The sequence below is a fragment of the Apteryx rowi genome, unplaced genomic scaffold (genome assembly GCF_003343035.1).
Source record: "Apteryx rowi isolate R43461 unplaced genomic scaffold, aptRow1 scaffold_440, whole genome shotgun sequence".
Taxonomy (NCBI): Eukaryota; Metazoa; Chordata; class Aves; order Apterygiformes; family Apterygidae; genus Apteryx; species Apteryx rowi.
In genome coordinates, this window is record NW_020450695.1 from 205,330 (window position 1) to 221,645 (window position 16,316).

At 46.5% G+C, this 16,316-nt stretch overlaps 1 protein-coding gene across 1 annotated transcript in view; it reads left to right on the forward strand.

Moving 5' to 3' along the window:
* Window positions 1-14,763, forward strand: part of CXCL12 (C-X-C motif chemokine ligand 12) — a 15,757-nt gene extending 994 nt beyond the window's left edge. Inside the window, exons 2-5 of the mRNA XM_026076871.1 lie at window positions 5,237-5,354; window positions 8,339-8,425; window positions 12,104-12,201; window positions 14,300-14,763. Of these exons, the coding sequence (XP_025932656.1) occupies window positions 5,237-5,354; window positions 8,339-8,425; window positions 12,104-12,201; window positions 14,300-14,331 (335 nt within the window). The 3' untranslated portion in view covers window positions 14,332-14,763. The remainder of the gene's footprint in view (window positions 1-5,236; window positions 5,355-8,338; window positions 8,426-12,103; window positions 12,202-14,299) is intronic.
* The last annotated feature ends 1,553 nt before the right edge of the window (window positions 14,764-16,316 follow it).

Genomic DNA, 16,316 nt, shown 5'->3' on the forward strand with positions numbered 1-16,316 from the left:
AGCGCCGCAGGCTGCCGCCTCCGCCGTCGCTCCCTGCGGGCGGCAGGGAGCCGCGGGGCCCCGCTGGGCGAGAGGCCGGAGGCAGCGCAGGGCAGCTGCGCTCCCCGCGCGTGGCGGGGCCGGCGCTGCGTGGGGCGGGCGGGGGCTGCGGCTGGGCATCTGCCGGCCGCTCTCGCAGGGAGCCCAGCCCGGCCCGGGCGCTCACCTGCAAGGTGGCTTCTCCTCGCGGAGATTTGCCGCCTTTTGTCCCCTCATCGAAAGCTTTCTGGCTAGGTAACGAGCGCCCTTTCAAACCTCCGCTCCCATTTTATTCTCCCATTGCGGCGACCGAAACTTGGGTGTTCCCCACCAGGGAGGGGAAGGATCCCTCCCCCAGTACCCCTTCTGTTTAGACTGAGAGTTAATTGCTCTTGATAATTTCGACGATTCTTTTCCACAATACTGTCTCAGAAGTAACCTCTTTCCAGGGAAAAGGAACAAAAAGCCAGCACTGAATATGCACCGACCCCGAAAGATAAGCAGACAACCAAATCTGGCCAGTCGAGGTTTGGTCCCGCCGCTTGCACTGGTTGAGGCTGAGCAGCTCTCAGAGACCCGCGGAATTAAGGCTCTGGGGCGCTGCTTATGGCTGCGGGAGAAAACTCCCGATACACTTATAAGGGGATATAGGGGAGAGTGGGGCACGGTGTGCCTGGGACAGAGAGCGCACAGGGAGCCGCTCCCGATGCCAAACCGGGCTGAGGGTGGCGTTTGCCTTAACAGAGAGAAGAGGGAGCCTGGAGCACCCCTGCGGCCTGGGCTGCGGCAGGCACCATCTCCCGTGGGCAGCAGCGCGCAGGCTGCGCTTGCTGCCTGTGCAGGGGGCCGAGGGCGGCAATGCAGCCCCGGGCAGCGCCCGAGGCAGTGGTCAGCGCCGTTGCCTGCCTGCACGCACGGGAGCGCCTCTCCCGCGGGGAGCGTGGGCTCTGCGCCTCGCGCGCCCAAGTTCAAAATGCTGGAGGGGGCGTTTGGTTTCTGTGGGCCGGCGGCCGAGGGCAGGGGCGCAGAGAGCGGAGGAGGGGGCCCGCCTGCAGACCCCGGTGCTTGCTGCGGCTCTGCAGCATGGCGGTCAATTCGGCTGCAGGGGCTGCAGCCGGGGCGAGGCAGGACTGTGGTGCCCCCCGGGGACAGGGCACATCCCCGGTCCCCGAGCACGGAGTGGGGGATCCCGCACACCGTTCTACAAAGCCAGACCTCCCTCACTCCCTCTGTTTCAGGAGCCCTTCCTCTCCTCCCCAGGAGCGCCTTCCCCTCCGTGCAGCTGCCAGGCTGCGTGAGCACTGCACCCCAGGGCTCTGCACACCCGCCCGCTGCCGGGGCTCCCCAGCACGGCCCAGGGCTGGGCACCCTGCAATCCCTGTGCGCGATGTCAGCAGCGGGGTGAGTCTGAGGCTGGAGTGAGCAGGAGGAGTGCTGTCAGCCCTAAGGAGGGCTGAAGCCCCAGGCAGGGGTGCAGACCCCTGGGCTCAGGGGTAATGCGGTGCAGGGGGCCAGTGGGGGCTCAGTGGCTCCTCTGCACCCTGCGAGCAGCAGGAACCTCGCTTCTCCTTGCCTCCTCTGGCAGAGCTCAGCGCGGGGCCGAGGGGCTGGCAGAGCTGTCTGGGGAAGGGCTCCTTAGCTGGTTGCAAGCGGCAGGGGGTATTTTTATGGCAGAGTAAGCATGTCAGGGCCTGCCTACTGCAGTAAGTGAATGGCTTAAAACAGTTGGAGATAAACGAGTGTATGGAGAGAGACCCCACAGGCTTGCACTGGTAAGAGGCCTTTTTGTCTGCTTCTTTGCATGTCATGTAGTGTTCACAGGCCTGCTCCAGATAAGCAGTTGCAGGACTACCTGTCCTGTAGGGCAGGAGAGCTGCGAGTTCTTCTTAGCCATCCTGGTAAAGCTGTATCTGCCCATCACAGCCTTACTCACTAGGGAAATGGAGCTGTTCAGTCTTAAGTTGCCAAACTGTGAGCACTCAACACCCTCTTCAGATAATGACAAATGCACCTCTTGTTCATGCCCAGCCTACTTGCCTGGACATAGCTTCCCTCTCTGTTCAAATGTCCAGAGCTTCCTAGTCCACACAGCTAGTTACATACAGTAACTTCAGTGCAGAGCTGACAACTCATGTGTTGAGGCAAGGCAATTCTGTGCAGGGTGAAACAGGGACTGTACACCCCTGATGAGCAGAGTATTGCCTATGGACCCTGCAATGCAGATTTTTATGAGTGTGTTGTCTCTAGTGAGCGTTTCCCAGCAGCAGTGGGTGTTTAGAGCCAGCAAAACTCAACTTTGAATATGAAAACAGTCAAACTCTTCTAAAAAAATTCTTCTAGCCAGGACCAAAAGAAGTGTTTCTTTTTCTTTTTGTCTAAGGAAGTGAGGCTGAAGAAATGACACTGAGATATCAGATTCTGCTCTGAGTCACCTATTTCAGCCAAGTATGCCAGACAGATAAAGGTCTCAGACTTTATGTACCATCAGCTTCATGAAAAAGCAGTTTTCATGTAGCAGTACAAGTAACAGACCATACTAATGTGTCCTGCGGAGGGAATGGCCTCAGCATGTGCTCAATGTTTATTGGATATCAGAGAACCCACAGAGCACTCACTCTTGCAATGCAAGCCCATAGAATAACTGGCTTAATCAACTCTACTGTACATTGAACAACTTGTTCCAAATTTCGAAATGAGATTAGGAAGACCCATTCATCAGCCTTGGGGTGAGACCAGCAATGCCCCCTTCCCAAATATTCCCCTACTTGAGAATGGTAGGGGTTCCCGTGGTGGGGAATCCTATGTGCACTAGATCTCCCTGGCGACAGCTCGCTGAGAGCAGAGCAAGCTACAGCAAGCTCTCAGAGCCAGAGCGCTAGAGGAGCAGTGGCAGGAGGTGCTAGTTTCCTGCTAATGATGCTGAGAGCTGATCCAATGCACATGCTGCCTGCTTTCTGTGGCTCTGCTCCTGATCAGCAACCAAGGAACAGAGAAACACCAAAGGGATTCTTGTGCCAGGAGAGAAGTGGTCACTGCACCTCACACTGGAGTGACAGAAGGATGCCAAATGCTGGGACATCCTCTCTTCCTCTCAGTGCTGAATGTGCTTTGCTGGGTGGAAACAACCTTGGGACTTACACTTTTAGTGATGGGTAAACTCTCCTTGCTTCTGATTTCAAGTGGTATGGGATCAAAATTGCCTCTCAGTCTCAGAGAGGACAGGATTGCCTTCTCAGATCACAGATCTGAACAGTTCATCCATGCTCATTGTTTAGGGTAAAGTTTGCTTAAACTTACTTTATTAGTACAAGCTTGCAGAGGCACTTCCTCTGCAGCTGTGCTGAGAGTTGTTCAACAGTTGCGTTCAATTTCAGTCTCCCTTTCCTATATAAACCCACTGATCCGTAGTTATCAGGCACAGATTTGCACTGGTGTCTAGTATTACTAGCCTAGTAGCTACTGCCACATTAGCACTAATCAGTATCGTGCAAGTTTGCATGGCTTAGAATGAATGATGTGGCAACCTTGCAGTCCTCCCTCCCCCTACCCCATATCAGATTTGAGCTTCTCCTCCCATTTTTTAACTTACAAATGATATCACTATTCAAAGTGACCGACTGGCATGAACACTGAGGGAAAAAGTCCTCCAGTTCTGTTAACTTCTTGTTCAGATTTTGAGCCTTGGTGTGAATCTGGAGAAACTCTGCTTACAGTAATGAATTCCTCTGCGTTTGCATATTTGCCAGATCAGACTCTGGCTCATTGCTTGTAATATGAGGAGCTTGGGGAAAAAAAAGATTTTCCCTCCTGAGGAGAGGGCAACTTCACTGTGTTGCCTGTGGTTGTGTTTGCTAGAGAGAGGCATTGGTAAATGTGTAATATATGCAGATCAGCTGCACTTTGAAAAGCTATCTCTTTTCTCACCTTCCTAGACAGCAGTTTGAGGATTCCAAGCCCTTCCCTGCTCTATATCTCTTCCTCTGCCTTTAAGGGAGTTGGGTCCGGATGCTGTGAACGCTCCCAGGTGGCTAAATAAGCATGGCTGCAGATTGCCATGCTGGATCCAAAGCCCTGTCAGATATGGATCTGACCATCTGCAGCATGAATCAGACCTCATGGGTTAGTCCCTTTCTATGAATGTAATTGTCCTCAGAGGCTGAAAACTGCTCCAATGGGAAATGGTTTGAAATCTTAGGCAGCTCTTTCTAGACTTCCAGGCATGGCTTCTCTGTTTGTGTTCCAGTGTGCATGGGGCTTTGAAGCTCCTACACAGAGTAAGGACCTTATTTACGTACACTTGGTTATTGGTAATTCAGTCCTTACATGGAGAAATCAGGCAGAGGAAGGACTGCATCAGATGCTGTGATGAGAGCCAGGCTGCTTTTCTCAGTGCTGCATGTATATTCATTGCTGCTTTTTAACCTAGGGGGCTAAATTTAATCCAGTCCCCAATGATGCTAGTGATAAGATTTTCATCCAGTCTGGTGGTCCCTGATTAGTTTGTGGAGAGCACACTGCCTGATAACTGTCTCCTTGAATTGCTGTTACTTTGCCATAGCTCGGAGTTCAAAAGACTCCAAATCTCTTCTTTAAAACCACTGTGATCTTGCATCGCTGAGTTACACCTCCTTGTGCGAATAGCTCTACTGAGAGTAAAAGGTTGGCTGTAGTGGAAAAGGTCAGCTGCTGGGCCCTGGGAAAGCCCGAAAGACTCAGGGCTTTTCTGTAGCCAGTAAGTCCCCGGTGAAAAGCCTGCACCTGAGCCGAGCTGTTTTGATCTGTACTCTTTGGAATTCATTGCTTTCTTCTGGCTACCTTCTAATTTGGCCTCGGGTCAAAATCATTTGGCAAGAACAACACTGAGGACAAGTGCCCCCTCTTTTGGCCTTTATCTTGTCTAATTACCAGGAGCATCCCTGTACAATGGAGTGGCTCCTTACTCTAATCTCTTCTTTTCTTATCTCCAATTTCTCTCCCCTTTCTTTTGTCTTCTGAAATCCCACGCACCAGGATTAAAAGGTTGGGGACTGGGGCAAGAGGATTGTACTGTGAGCTGTGGACAGATGCTGTTCCAAAGCTACAACTTTTCTATTGCTTTTTTTCACCTGCATATTTGGAGAGCTGGAGAAGAGTTTCTGTCAGCCCTGATCTGTGTATCTGTACTGCTCACAGGGAGTAAGAGGGAGTAACATGTCCTTTCTCTCGCTGTGTCCCACAGAGAAACCTGTCAGCCTGACTTACCGATGTCCCTGTCGATTCTACGAGAGCAACGTGGCAAGAGCCAACATTAAGCACCTCAAAATCCTCTCCACACCCAACTGCTCACTTCAGATTGTGTAAGTCTCTTAAATCTTTTCCGCTGGGTGCAAATCTTAGCGAGAGTCACAGAGCTGGTTGCTGCCTCACAGGTTAGCCCTGCTCATTGCTACAGCTAGGTCTCTGCCTCATGCAGTGATTTCCAGTTCACCTCTCACTCCTTGAGCCAGATGCAGCTAGACTCTGCTTTACCCCACACAAAGGAACCCAGCTAGATGTTTCCTAGCTGTATCCTACCTCTGTGATTATGTGACCCCATGTCCTGTTTTGCTCAAAAAGAAGCACTAATTTTCATGAAGAATGGGCTTGTTGAGTTGGGTTTTTTTTGTGGTCTAGGAAAACCTTTTTGGTTCGTTTGTTTATGGGTGACCCCCTTTCTCCTCTCACAAAATTCAAAATCTTCAGAGAAAAAAAACTAGCATTCATCTTTTCATTGAGGGAGCTCCAGTACTATCAACTCCTATTGACCTCTGTGAGGGGGTCTCAGTGACTACATTGGGTGTATGTGCAGTGCTCCCATCACTAGTTCTGTCTTGGATCTGTTGAGCTCTTCCAGTTCCAATATAAATGCTGTAAAAATCTATCCTTTGTCATCCAGAACGTTTCTACATTTGGAAAACTGGTGTGGTTTCATGAGATTTCTCAGGAATGTGCAGAGTTATTGATGGGCATGTATCCATTCATGAACAAGTGTTTATTCATATGGATTCTTTCTTTTTTTAAACCACTGTGGACAGATCACACACATATTCTCATGTGTGCCTCTGCCTTAGGATTTGGTGGAGGACAGTGAGAAAAAAATGTAAGCCCCAGCTAAGAAATAATTTCCTTTAGCAAAAATGGCAAAACCAGCTGTGATTAGCTCTGATCTCTACCTATATGTTTTGGAGGCAAGCATCCAAAAGGCAAAGAGTGTTTGGATTTATGCTCTTTTGGGACTGTCAATGGATGTCATAAGGGTCCCAATGCTAAGGCTTTGTAGAGGATTTGGAATTATCTGGAGTATTTTCAAGAAAATGTCAGGCCTTTAAGATGGGATACAGTATGCATTTTTTTCTTGATTAATGTGGGATTACAGTCATTAGAGATGGATTAGAGCACAAAATATAGAAACAGAAACAACCCATGTTCTCACCCATTCCTGATCCAAATGTGTCTGCAATGTGATTTAATGATACCCAGAACACATGAACCTATAGTTCACCATCCTTTTGTTATTTAAAAAAGAAAGGTACCTAAAACAAAAGCTTACCTCCAAATGCCAGTGAGACATCACAAGTTGGAAGTAGGTCTTTATAAAAATAGAAGTTGAAATGGACTCAGAACTAACATATGAGAGTCTCATCCTGGTGGCTTTAGCCACACTCTGAATTCAGTGGGTTTGCATTATACAATGAAGCTGTGAGTAACTTAAAAGCTGCTGGGAGACTCCACCATTTTCAGGAGTAGAGAATCTCACTGAAACCATATAGGTTCAAGGAAAGATCTTGCAGTTTTTGCTCAAGTATGTTTCCCTTTATAGTTGAGGGGAATTTTACCTGAACAAAAAGCCTAAGAACAGACCTTCGCTGTCAACTCTATGGGGAGTCATCTCTCCAAATCCAGAAATCTCCTTTGTGGATGTCTGCTTCTACCAAGCCCGTCCTAAATTTCTTGGTTGCAATGCAGGGAAATAAGCATTTTTAACATGCAGTTAATTGCATTCTAAAGTAGACGTGAACACTCCTTACAAATGCCTAGTTCTCTCCAGTGACTGTAAAAGGAGCATGGGCTGACTGGCTGAGAAATAAATATCTACAAAATCCATGTCTGAATGTTAGGTGAGAGGAATTCCGCTGCAGGTGGCAGGAGGGTGGTTACGTGTGCTTTCGGTTCTGTACTCTGTATGGCCAGCTTAATAGTTCTCAGGCATTGCTAACATCAGCAAATCCATTCTCACTTTCTGTTGGCATCACTTCACTGGAAATACTCCAGACTGGCACTGCTGTAAGGGAAATATGACTTAGGCTCATTCACTACTTTATTGGCATAGGGCTTGCAGGACTGGATCTTCAATGTGTTTGTGTTACAACTATGCTGTTGCATAATTTCAGACCAAGGAGCCTTTTTGACCTGTTGCTTCTTGCTCCATGTTTTTGTGCTCTGCAGATTTCTTTTTATAAAGTAGGGAACATTTGGCTCCCATCCAACAAAGTACTTAAACAAGTGCTGAACTTACTCCTATGGACATTTCCATGAAATTGCTATTCTTGGCGCTTTTACATGGCAGGCTGCTTAAGGGGAAATTTTTAAGCATCTGGGGAAGAGGCAGTGTGCTTAGGGGGAAGTGAGGGATCACAGCACTCTTAAGAAGTCCTGAGATCCCTGAAGGGTGAGACTGCTGACATCACTGAAGAGCTATTTGTACTGCTTCTGTCTGAAACACGTAGATAACCCAAACCCCAGGCTGTCAGGGGGATTTTGCTTCAGATAGGTGTCTGGATATTTTCTTCGCAACATATTCAAATTAGCTAAAATTTCTGATTTGGAAAGTACAGCTTGGACATTCAGGAAAAAGGAGAAACCCCTCAAGAGGTTTCTGCTTTGTTTCCAGTACTGATTGGAAATAAGAGGGAAAACCTGCCTCTGGCACTGTGGTACTTCCAGTTCTCTTCCTGCCTGCAATCTACTGAACTAGTAGGTGTAAACTGGAAAACTCAGATTCAAGTTCTTCATCTCTTCACCCCAAGCATACCAGCACAGACCCCAGGAATCAGCATCAGAGGGGACAAACTGCATCAGTCTTTCAAACCTGGGAAGATTCTTAAGTCTCTTGAGGACAGAATGGATATCCCAGCCTCTTCATAGGTTATCTGAGAGCAGCACCAACATCCAGGGAAATCAGACACAGCACCATTGTCCATAATAGAATTGCATGTGGCAAACCTGTGTGCCAAATAAAGCTGGGAGTGTGGGCTGAGGAGTGTTGCACACTAGACTCACTCTAACTCTTCTCCTTTGGCAGTGCAAGGCTCAAGAACAACAGCAAGCAAGTGTGCATTGATCCCAAGTTAAAGTGGATTCAGGAATATCTGGAGAAAGCTTTAAACAAGTAAGGCAAGAGAAAAATGGACTTAACAGCTAACACATCCTGAATTATTAAAGGGTAGAACGTTAAGGGCTGGCTTTAACCGTGCGGACAAGTACTCGTGGAATCAGATATTGATTTGAAGATGGGCTTGGAGTTGACCTAGTCTGTATTAAAACATCAGTTTCTAGTATATCCTAAATGTTAAACTAAGAGTTTTGCCAGGATTTGAGGCAAAAGCTGTCCTAATGAATCTGTTACGGGGTCCCCAACTCATCCTCTTTTTAAAAGAGCCGTTCTCCCAAGGAAAATGCTTCCTTTATGCCCCCTTTTCCCCAAGCCAAACTACAATTACTTCGGAATTTATATTATTTCAGTTTCTTTGGAGCCCCTTCTTCACATTACACTGGGAGTCTGTTTGCACAGGTAGCGAAGGCCTAGTGGGTCTTAACAGTAAAAATTGTTTCTCTGCTGGCCAGTGTGGAATGCTATTAATATCTGCCAAAGCAAGATGCACTGCCATGAATCAGGCACTCCCACAAGGCTAGGGGAAAACCAGCCTGGCAGATAGAGAGGCTTTTTTCATCTATTTTTATTTCTCTTGCAAGTGGCTGTTCATGGCTCTCCTGAGGTGGACCCAGCCTCTCTCTGTAGAATTTTATTGTTAGCAAAGAGCAGCACAGAGAACATTTCTGTGCTGAGCTGATGGGGAGGGCTCCAGCCTTTCTGGGATGGAAGATGAGACAAGTGATGGGGCAAAGCAGTTCCTTGCTTGCCCAGGATCCTCATCTTGAGTTGATCCAGCAGTGGCATTTTGGCCAGAAAGCCCACCTGTGCACTCAGAATCCCTCCCACCTTTGCCACCACATTCCCACCCCTCAGTAACCATGCTGAACCTTACCCCTGCTGCCTCTGTTCGTGGGGTGAAGGCAGGGTTGGAATCAAGTCGTTTGCAGGAGGAATGAGGAATTTCTTGGAGAAATGCAGGGAAGAGTGTGGCCCCAGGGCAAATGTGAGGCAGTGCAGATAGTTGAATGCCCTCCACTGAAGGCAGAGGGGTACAGGGAAAAAATAAGGCTTTTTCTCCCTCTGGTTTTACAATAAGCAAGGGGAGAAATTCTACTGGGGCAAAGAGATCCCTCCCTCTGCCCCTTGTGGGACCATGCTGGGGCTGTGAGTGAGGAGGAGGAGGGAAGGAAACCATCTAACAAGCTGACTGCGATTCCAGCCCTGCCAGCTCTTCCCACCACATCTGATGCTCAGTGCCTTCCTTGCTGCCAGCACTCAGCTCTATTGTCCTTTGGGCAAATTTTCTACAGAGGTAATCCAGCTTGATGTGGCTAGGATGACTTTGGATTTAGGCACAATTGAACCTAAGAGCAGGATGTGGCCCGTGCTGATGATCCTAGGGCCCTGGGCTACTTTGTTTCCCAACTTGGGAAAATTGCCAAGCCCATGCCTAAGTTTCTGCTTACTATCAGCCCCAATGGAGCTGTAGGCAGTATAATCAGACTTGAACTTAGGAGGCACTTAAGAAATCTGCAGGGTTGGGTTATGTGATTACGTGCTCAGATCCTGCCTGCCTAACTTAGTGGGTCAACCCAGCCAGGACACATTCTGCTCTCACTTTCACTGGTGAAGATCTGGGGCCAGCTCTGTTGAAACCAGTGAGCCTGCACCTGATCTCCAGCCAGATTCTGGCTTTTGTTTACCTAACTATAACTCAGAAGCAATTCTACTAATTCAGTGGATTTCATCCAGGTTTACATTGGGTAACAGAAGAGAATTTGGTCCAAACTCTATTAAATAAGAAGAGAGAAAGCATACATCTCCATCACCTAATCCTGTAATCATGGCATTATTCTCCTTTTTTCCAACCAGTAATGCTAGCACCAATGGCATTTTCATGCTCCGTAGACAGTCAGGGCTTTGTCTGTAGCATTTTCACAAGGCATGTTTTTCATATATTTTAGTGCACAGCTTTGACTTCTTCAATGAAATGTACTTTGGAATATATTTATAGTGCATCAAACAATTCATATATTTGAATTGGAGCCATATGAATGTTGGTAGTTTAGAACACCGATATCCCTCTAAACTACTAACAGCTTGTAAAATAAATCTATATAGATCTATAAATGTTAATGTAGCTATCAATTTCAATCAGCCATATATTATATTTTTTCACTTGTACTGAAATTGTATGAAATGTGACATTACCCTATATGCACTAGCAATAAAATGGCTAATTGTTTCATGTTATGAAAACCCAATTGTACATGGGAATTTATTTTTCTGGAATAAAATTAATACATTTTGTAGAAAGGGCTCTTGTAATTGCTTAAGTAAAATCCAACGTCAAGATATCCTAATTTATACCAATGTTTCAATAAGAGGGTATCTTTTGTGTTATAATCTGCAGCTATGGGCAGGAAAAATTCATAGAATGTAGTAGTCCAATACAGTTGACTGTGAAACCAGAGATGGTTTTAGTAGGAATTATTTTGCTCACTAATTCTGCTTAGCATTTATGATTGCTTTATATTCATCACATTTCCATGTAATACGCACACTTACAAGATATCAGTAAAATACATTCAGGCTGTCAGGAATCCAAGTTCCTTAACTGGCTTTAAAAATCATTGTGCAGCTGCTGTGGCCAACATCATTCAACACTCATCCATTTTGTAGACAAGGGGCAAATCAAACCTTTCTTGAAATTGCTAACAAACCCTTTACCACTTTCAAGCAATCCCAGTCATCATTTAAAGTCCAGCCTTGACTGCCTTTCCTTCTCCCTTCACACAAGGATTTGCAAAACTGGAACCTCATGGAGTTAACAGAGCCAAAAGTAAACAGAGATCAAAGAATGATCCTTGCTTGTCCATTGTCACATTAACATAGTCCCAACTCTAAACTTCCCCTCAGCCTGAGATGTTGGAATCCATTAAGCTCACCTGTTACTTCTGGCACAGACAAGAGAGCTGATGGATCTGGAGAAGATAACACAGTCAAACAGGAGAAACCTTTTCCCTGAGTCTGCTGGGACAGAGGAAAGGAAACTCCCAACTTCCAGGGGCTGGCTGCAGTGGAAGCCAAGGCCTACTGCTGCCTTCATCCGTAGTGCTTGTAAATTCAGATGTGGCAGCACTTCCGTATTTACTGATCTCATTTGTAAATAATAGCTGAATTACAAGACACCAAAAACCAGTCTACCAGTACTCCAGCAAGCATGTGCTGGGTGAATGCCTCACATGGTGGGGCACAATGTAGGCAAGCATCTTCACAGCCTCATTTGAAGGCTCCAAGTGCCCACAAATCCGATATAATAACTACAGGCTCTTGTTGATATCAGAGGGAATGGTGGGTGGGAAGCCAGAAATCCAGCTCCCTTCTGCTTTCATTTTGCCTCAGTGGACACCATGTGGATGGTGAGGCTCCTGGCTTGCAAGTTTTGGCAGGCATTTGGGAGGCCTAAGTGTTGGGGCAAAAAGAGTTGTTCTGGACTCAGAACATGCAAGTGGACTGTCACCAGGGCACTTTTGCTCAGTGTCCCTCTGAGGCAGGGGGTGCCTGAATGGGGATGTTATCTTCATTTGTGCCCTGCTAGAGAGGTTTGAAGGGACCATAGGATAAATGTGAATAAGACCTTTGTATATGGATAATTTATGGCAGTCTCTTTGTATTTTTCTTTTAATTTAGACCACGTCATCGCACTCATAAAAAAAAGCAACAGAAGAAACGGGGCCTACTCTGCCCTTCCCGTGCAACACCACTAAAGTCTCCAGGGAGAAAGAATGGTAGGAGGCACTAGTTTCTGAGCTGGGAGAACCCAGGTTGAATTCCCTGTTCTTCCACAGACACATCCTGTGTGACCTTGGGCAAATCTAGCCTGTCTGGGCCTCCATTTTCCCCTGTGTTTGTTGAGGATAACAACTGTACCCTCCCTCCAAGGGTTATTATGAAGATAAACCTCTCAAAGCAGGGGGAAAGTTCAGTCACAACAGAGGTGGGGGTGAAGGGGACAGAACATCTTTAAACTCAGTGCAAATCTGAAGTGTTGATTTCAGTTTTGTTTCACCAGGGATAAATTTAGCCCAGTCGCTGTAATATGGGGGTGACTGTGAACCTTGAATCATTGTTCTCTTGAAGTGGCCACACTATAATGGCACTGCATATTTCAATTCTCTAAGAGACGCAAAGAGTGCAGCAAAAAGTCTGAGTGTTTCTCACTAGGTTGACAATGATAAGTAGAGCACAACCCATTGATTACTGTCCAATGTGTAACCCTTGATTTTCTCCACATGGAGACTAGGGCATGGAGGGGGCTGGTAAAAGGCACATTTGGGATAGTGTGTTCTATCCACTTCCAATTTTCCAGACATATGTGAGCACTTCCCCCATGTTCTGTATTGTCAGCAGTGTCTGGGCAGGGGCTGCTTCATTCTTGCAGTCTTCTTTATAGAGATGCTGGCTAAAGTCTGTCATCCTGTTTTACAGCTGAGGAAACAGACCCAAAGAGGCCAAAATAGCTCTGAAGCAAAGTCAAAGTTAAAAGCCCAGTAAAGACTTGGTAGCCCTCTGTCTCTTCAAAAAGGGGAATTTTGCTCATGGTTTAGTCATGCTTCTCTGTTTCTGGATGAGTTGTCTGAGGCTACCTCATGGAGAGTAGCCATAGCTGTCTCTGGCTCTGGTCACACAGTCTAACTTGCCCAGTGGGCTTTGAAAGGGATGTGTGTTCTGATCCTGTAGACTAGACAAGGCATGCTGAGGCATCAGGGTTTTCACATACCTGGTGTTTACTGTCTTACAGTTGTAATTCAGCCTTAGTGACTCCATCCAAGTCATAAAAGGCTGATCAGTCTGGAGCAGGAATAAGGGTCACTTCAGACAAAATCTGGGGGCCATCAATACAAAGTGACCATAGGCTGACTCCTTGTTCTCAGTGAACCCCATACACATCTGCACCTAAGATACACTCACACTGTCTTGTGATTCTTAACCCACTGCTCTTCCTGGGTACCATGCTCACACTGAACATGGGAGACCCAATTTGTCTGCCTCCTACCCTATGCTCCCTACCTCTGCACTTGTGCCTCACACATTTACTGTGCAGCACATGGCCTCTCAGCCTCCCTGTGACCCTCACTTTCCCTGGGCAACTGGCCACCATGAGCTGTGATCTGCTGACCAGTTGTTCTTGGTATGTGAGGGTGCAGAGCAGGAGAGAAGAGCTAGGAGGTGATGGGTATGGTTCCTGTCTGGGCAGCACACTCAGAGGGGACTTTGCTCTCCAGCCACCCCATTGCGGGAGCTGAACACCAACAAGAGCAGAGCTTGGACTGTCCTTTATGTCTGCAGAGAGACCTGGGGACCCTTGCAGACCTCTGTGGAGCACAGGGACTGGGTGCTGCAGTCCGTGTTCTCCAGCAGACCCCGGGGGTGGGTGGGAAGGAGCATTCCTGGGGGAAAAGGTGGCATTCCCAGTGACACCCATTCCACTCCTGAGGCTGCTCGGGTATGTTTTAATCCCTCCTTTTTCCTGCTGTATTTTGCTGAGTCTTTTTGCCCACTGATATTTCTCTGCTCTGGCTTTCAAGTCCAGAATAAGCTTCCCAGCCAGCCTTTCTCCTGTGTTAGCTCTGAACACCTTACTAACTATGGTCAGCACAACCTGCCAGAAATAACCCCAATTGCTGGGTTTGCCCTGCTGGGTCCCAGTAGCTCCTTGTGGAGAACTTCCCCCAAACTGTTTGGAACATTCTGGTTGGAGGGGCTGCAAAAGAAATGCCTTTGGGTTAGCCGAGACACAAACTTGCTTTTTGACTAGGCCTGATAGCAAAGGTTTTTCAACTGAAATAAACCTAAATAGTATTTCACTCTGTTCTTCATCAACAGGAGGTTCAAGATGTAAGAGGCAAGCATTGTAAGCCGTCTACAGGATTTCTTACTGTAGGACCCAGAGAGCAGATAACCAGTATTAGGGAATGAATACATTTCACTGTTATCATGCAACACAAAAGCAACGCTTCATGCATTTACAAGCTTTTTTTTCTTTTTCTCTTTTTTTTTTGCACAATTTGGCTTGCTTTCACAGTGCTATTTTCATGTAGTAAGATGTATTTGTTTTGAGAAAAATATCTTTCTATACAAGTTGGTTTATTACCTAGCACTGAGGGCAGATATGAATTTAAACTAACCCTATGTTATTATATAACATTTTATTTCATTTGCAATGTAGAGGTTCTGCTTTATTTAACTTTCTTTTGGTTCATGCAAGTCTCCTGGAGATTTAAACCTAGAAGGACATGAACTGTACAGTGCAATGATGTTGTCTAAGTAGTGGTGGAGCTCCTTGCCCCCAAAAGTCAGTGAGGCCAAGAACATAGGAAGGCTCTAAAAAGCATCAGACATTGATAAAAATGGACAGCATTATCATGGGTAATGATTATAGGTATTTTGACTAAGGGATTAAACTCAGGGCTACAGGGCTAAAGCCGTGGGCAGCTGGGTCAATACACATCTGCTATTGCAAGGTGCTGGTACTGATTTGTAGCAGCTGAGTGTGTTAGGAGCCACAATACTGATCTGATATCACCTGGCATTTCCTATGTTCCTGTGTTTCTGACGGTGAGTTTTAGCACAAAAAGGAATGTTTTTTTTTAAAGATCCAACCATGTGATAATGTTGCAAATTGCTGGAGCAGTCAGAGATGCTGCCATGCACCAGGTGTCTGTTATCACCTATCCGCAGGAGGTGGTTTCAGCTAGCCTGGCTGGCTTTGCACCAACGTAGATGGAGGTACATTGATATGACCCTTCACCAGCAATGCTGCAGCCTTGGTTGCTGCAGTCACAAGTACCTGAGGGCAGTAACATCTTTGATTGCTCTGGGTAGATCCAAAAGAGGATGTCTGTCCATGTCTTTGGAGAAAAGAGATACCTGGGGCAAGAGAGGAAATAGTGAAGGTCTGCCCATTTTGCCAAAAGAGCGGTATTTCTTAGGTGTGGAAATGCAGGCGAACAGTCACTGTTCACCAGTAGTAGTGGTTCTGTTTGCTTGTGAAACAATGTATCTTCTAGAATTTCCTGTGCAGAGTACATCCAGGAAGAAATACCACTTCTTGCACCAACCCCCTCTCTCAGCCAGAAATTTCTTTCTCCCAATTCTTACCTGTATAAGCAAATATCTTTGCTGTATAGCCTATGGAAAAAGACACCTGAAATACTGCAATAATCATGTTATGCTGTGCACTGAGATCTGGGGGAAGCACATATTGTCCAAACTTTGTGTGGCACAGTACTTATATTTGTATGTATGTGTGTGTGTGTATTGTAAAACAACTGTAACTGTCTAACATTGTATGTTTTTGTTGGGTGGGTTGCTTCAAAAGGAATCTTCCCTCTTACCTGCGGCCTGTGTCAGGAACACTGAAAAAGATGTTTCACTAATCACTCCTTTTTGTGGCAGGCATCTTTAATGCCAAAGAGCCGCTTTGGCTAGCCAGGGACTGCCTTATTTCCCATGTGGATTCAGGTAACAATCTTGTAAGTATTTTCCTGTCTGTAAAATGGTGCTATTACAGAGAATGCTTTGGCTGGGACCACATCGCCTCATTTGCTTTTAAGTAGAAACCAAGTACCATGCCTAAAACATGTGGGTGTGAGTTTGTCTTTCCCTCTATTATTATCATTACCAAGCTGGTGCTTTAAGTATCATTCATCTCTGTTTTGAAAGGTCTGGTACCACTGTACCTGGGGAGAATTTGACTGTTGATTTCAATGAGAGTAGAATCAGAACCTCTACTATAGGGGTAAAGGCAGAAAGAACTTGTATGAGAAAATCAGAGTCCTTTGTATCTTCCTCGGATTGCACTTTATATCCTAGGGTCCATCTCCTGTCCTCACACGAGCAT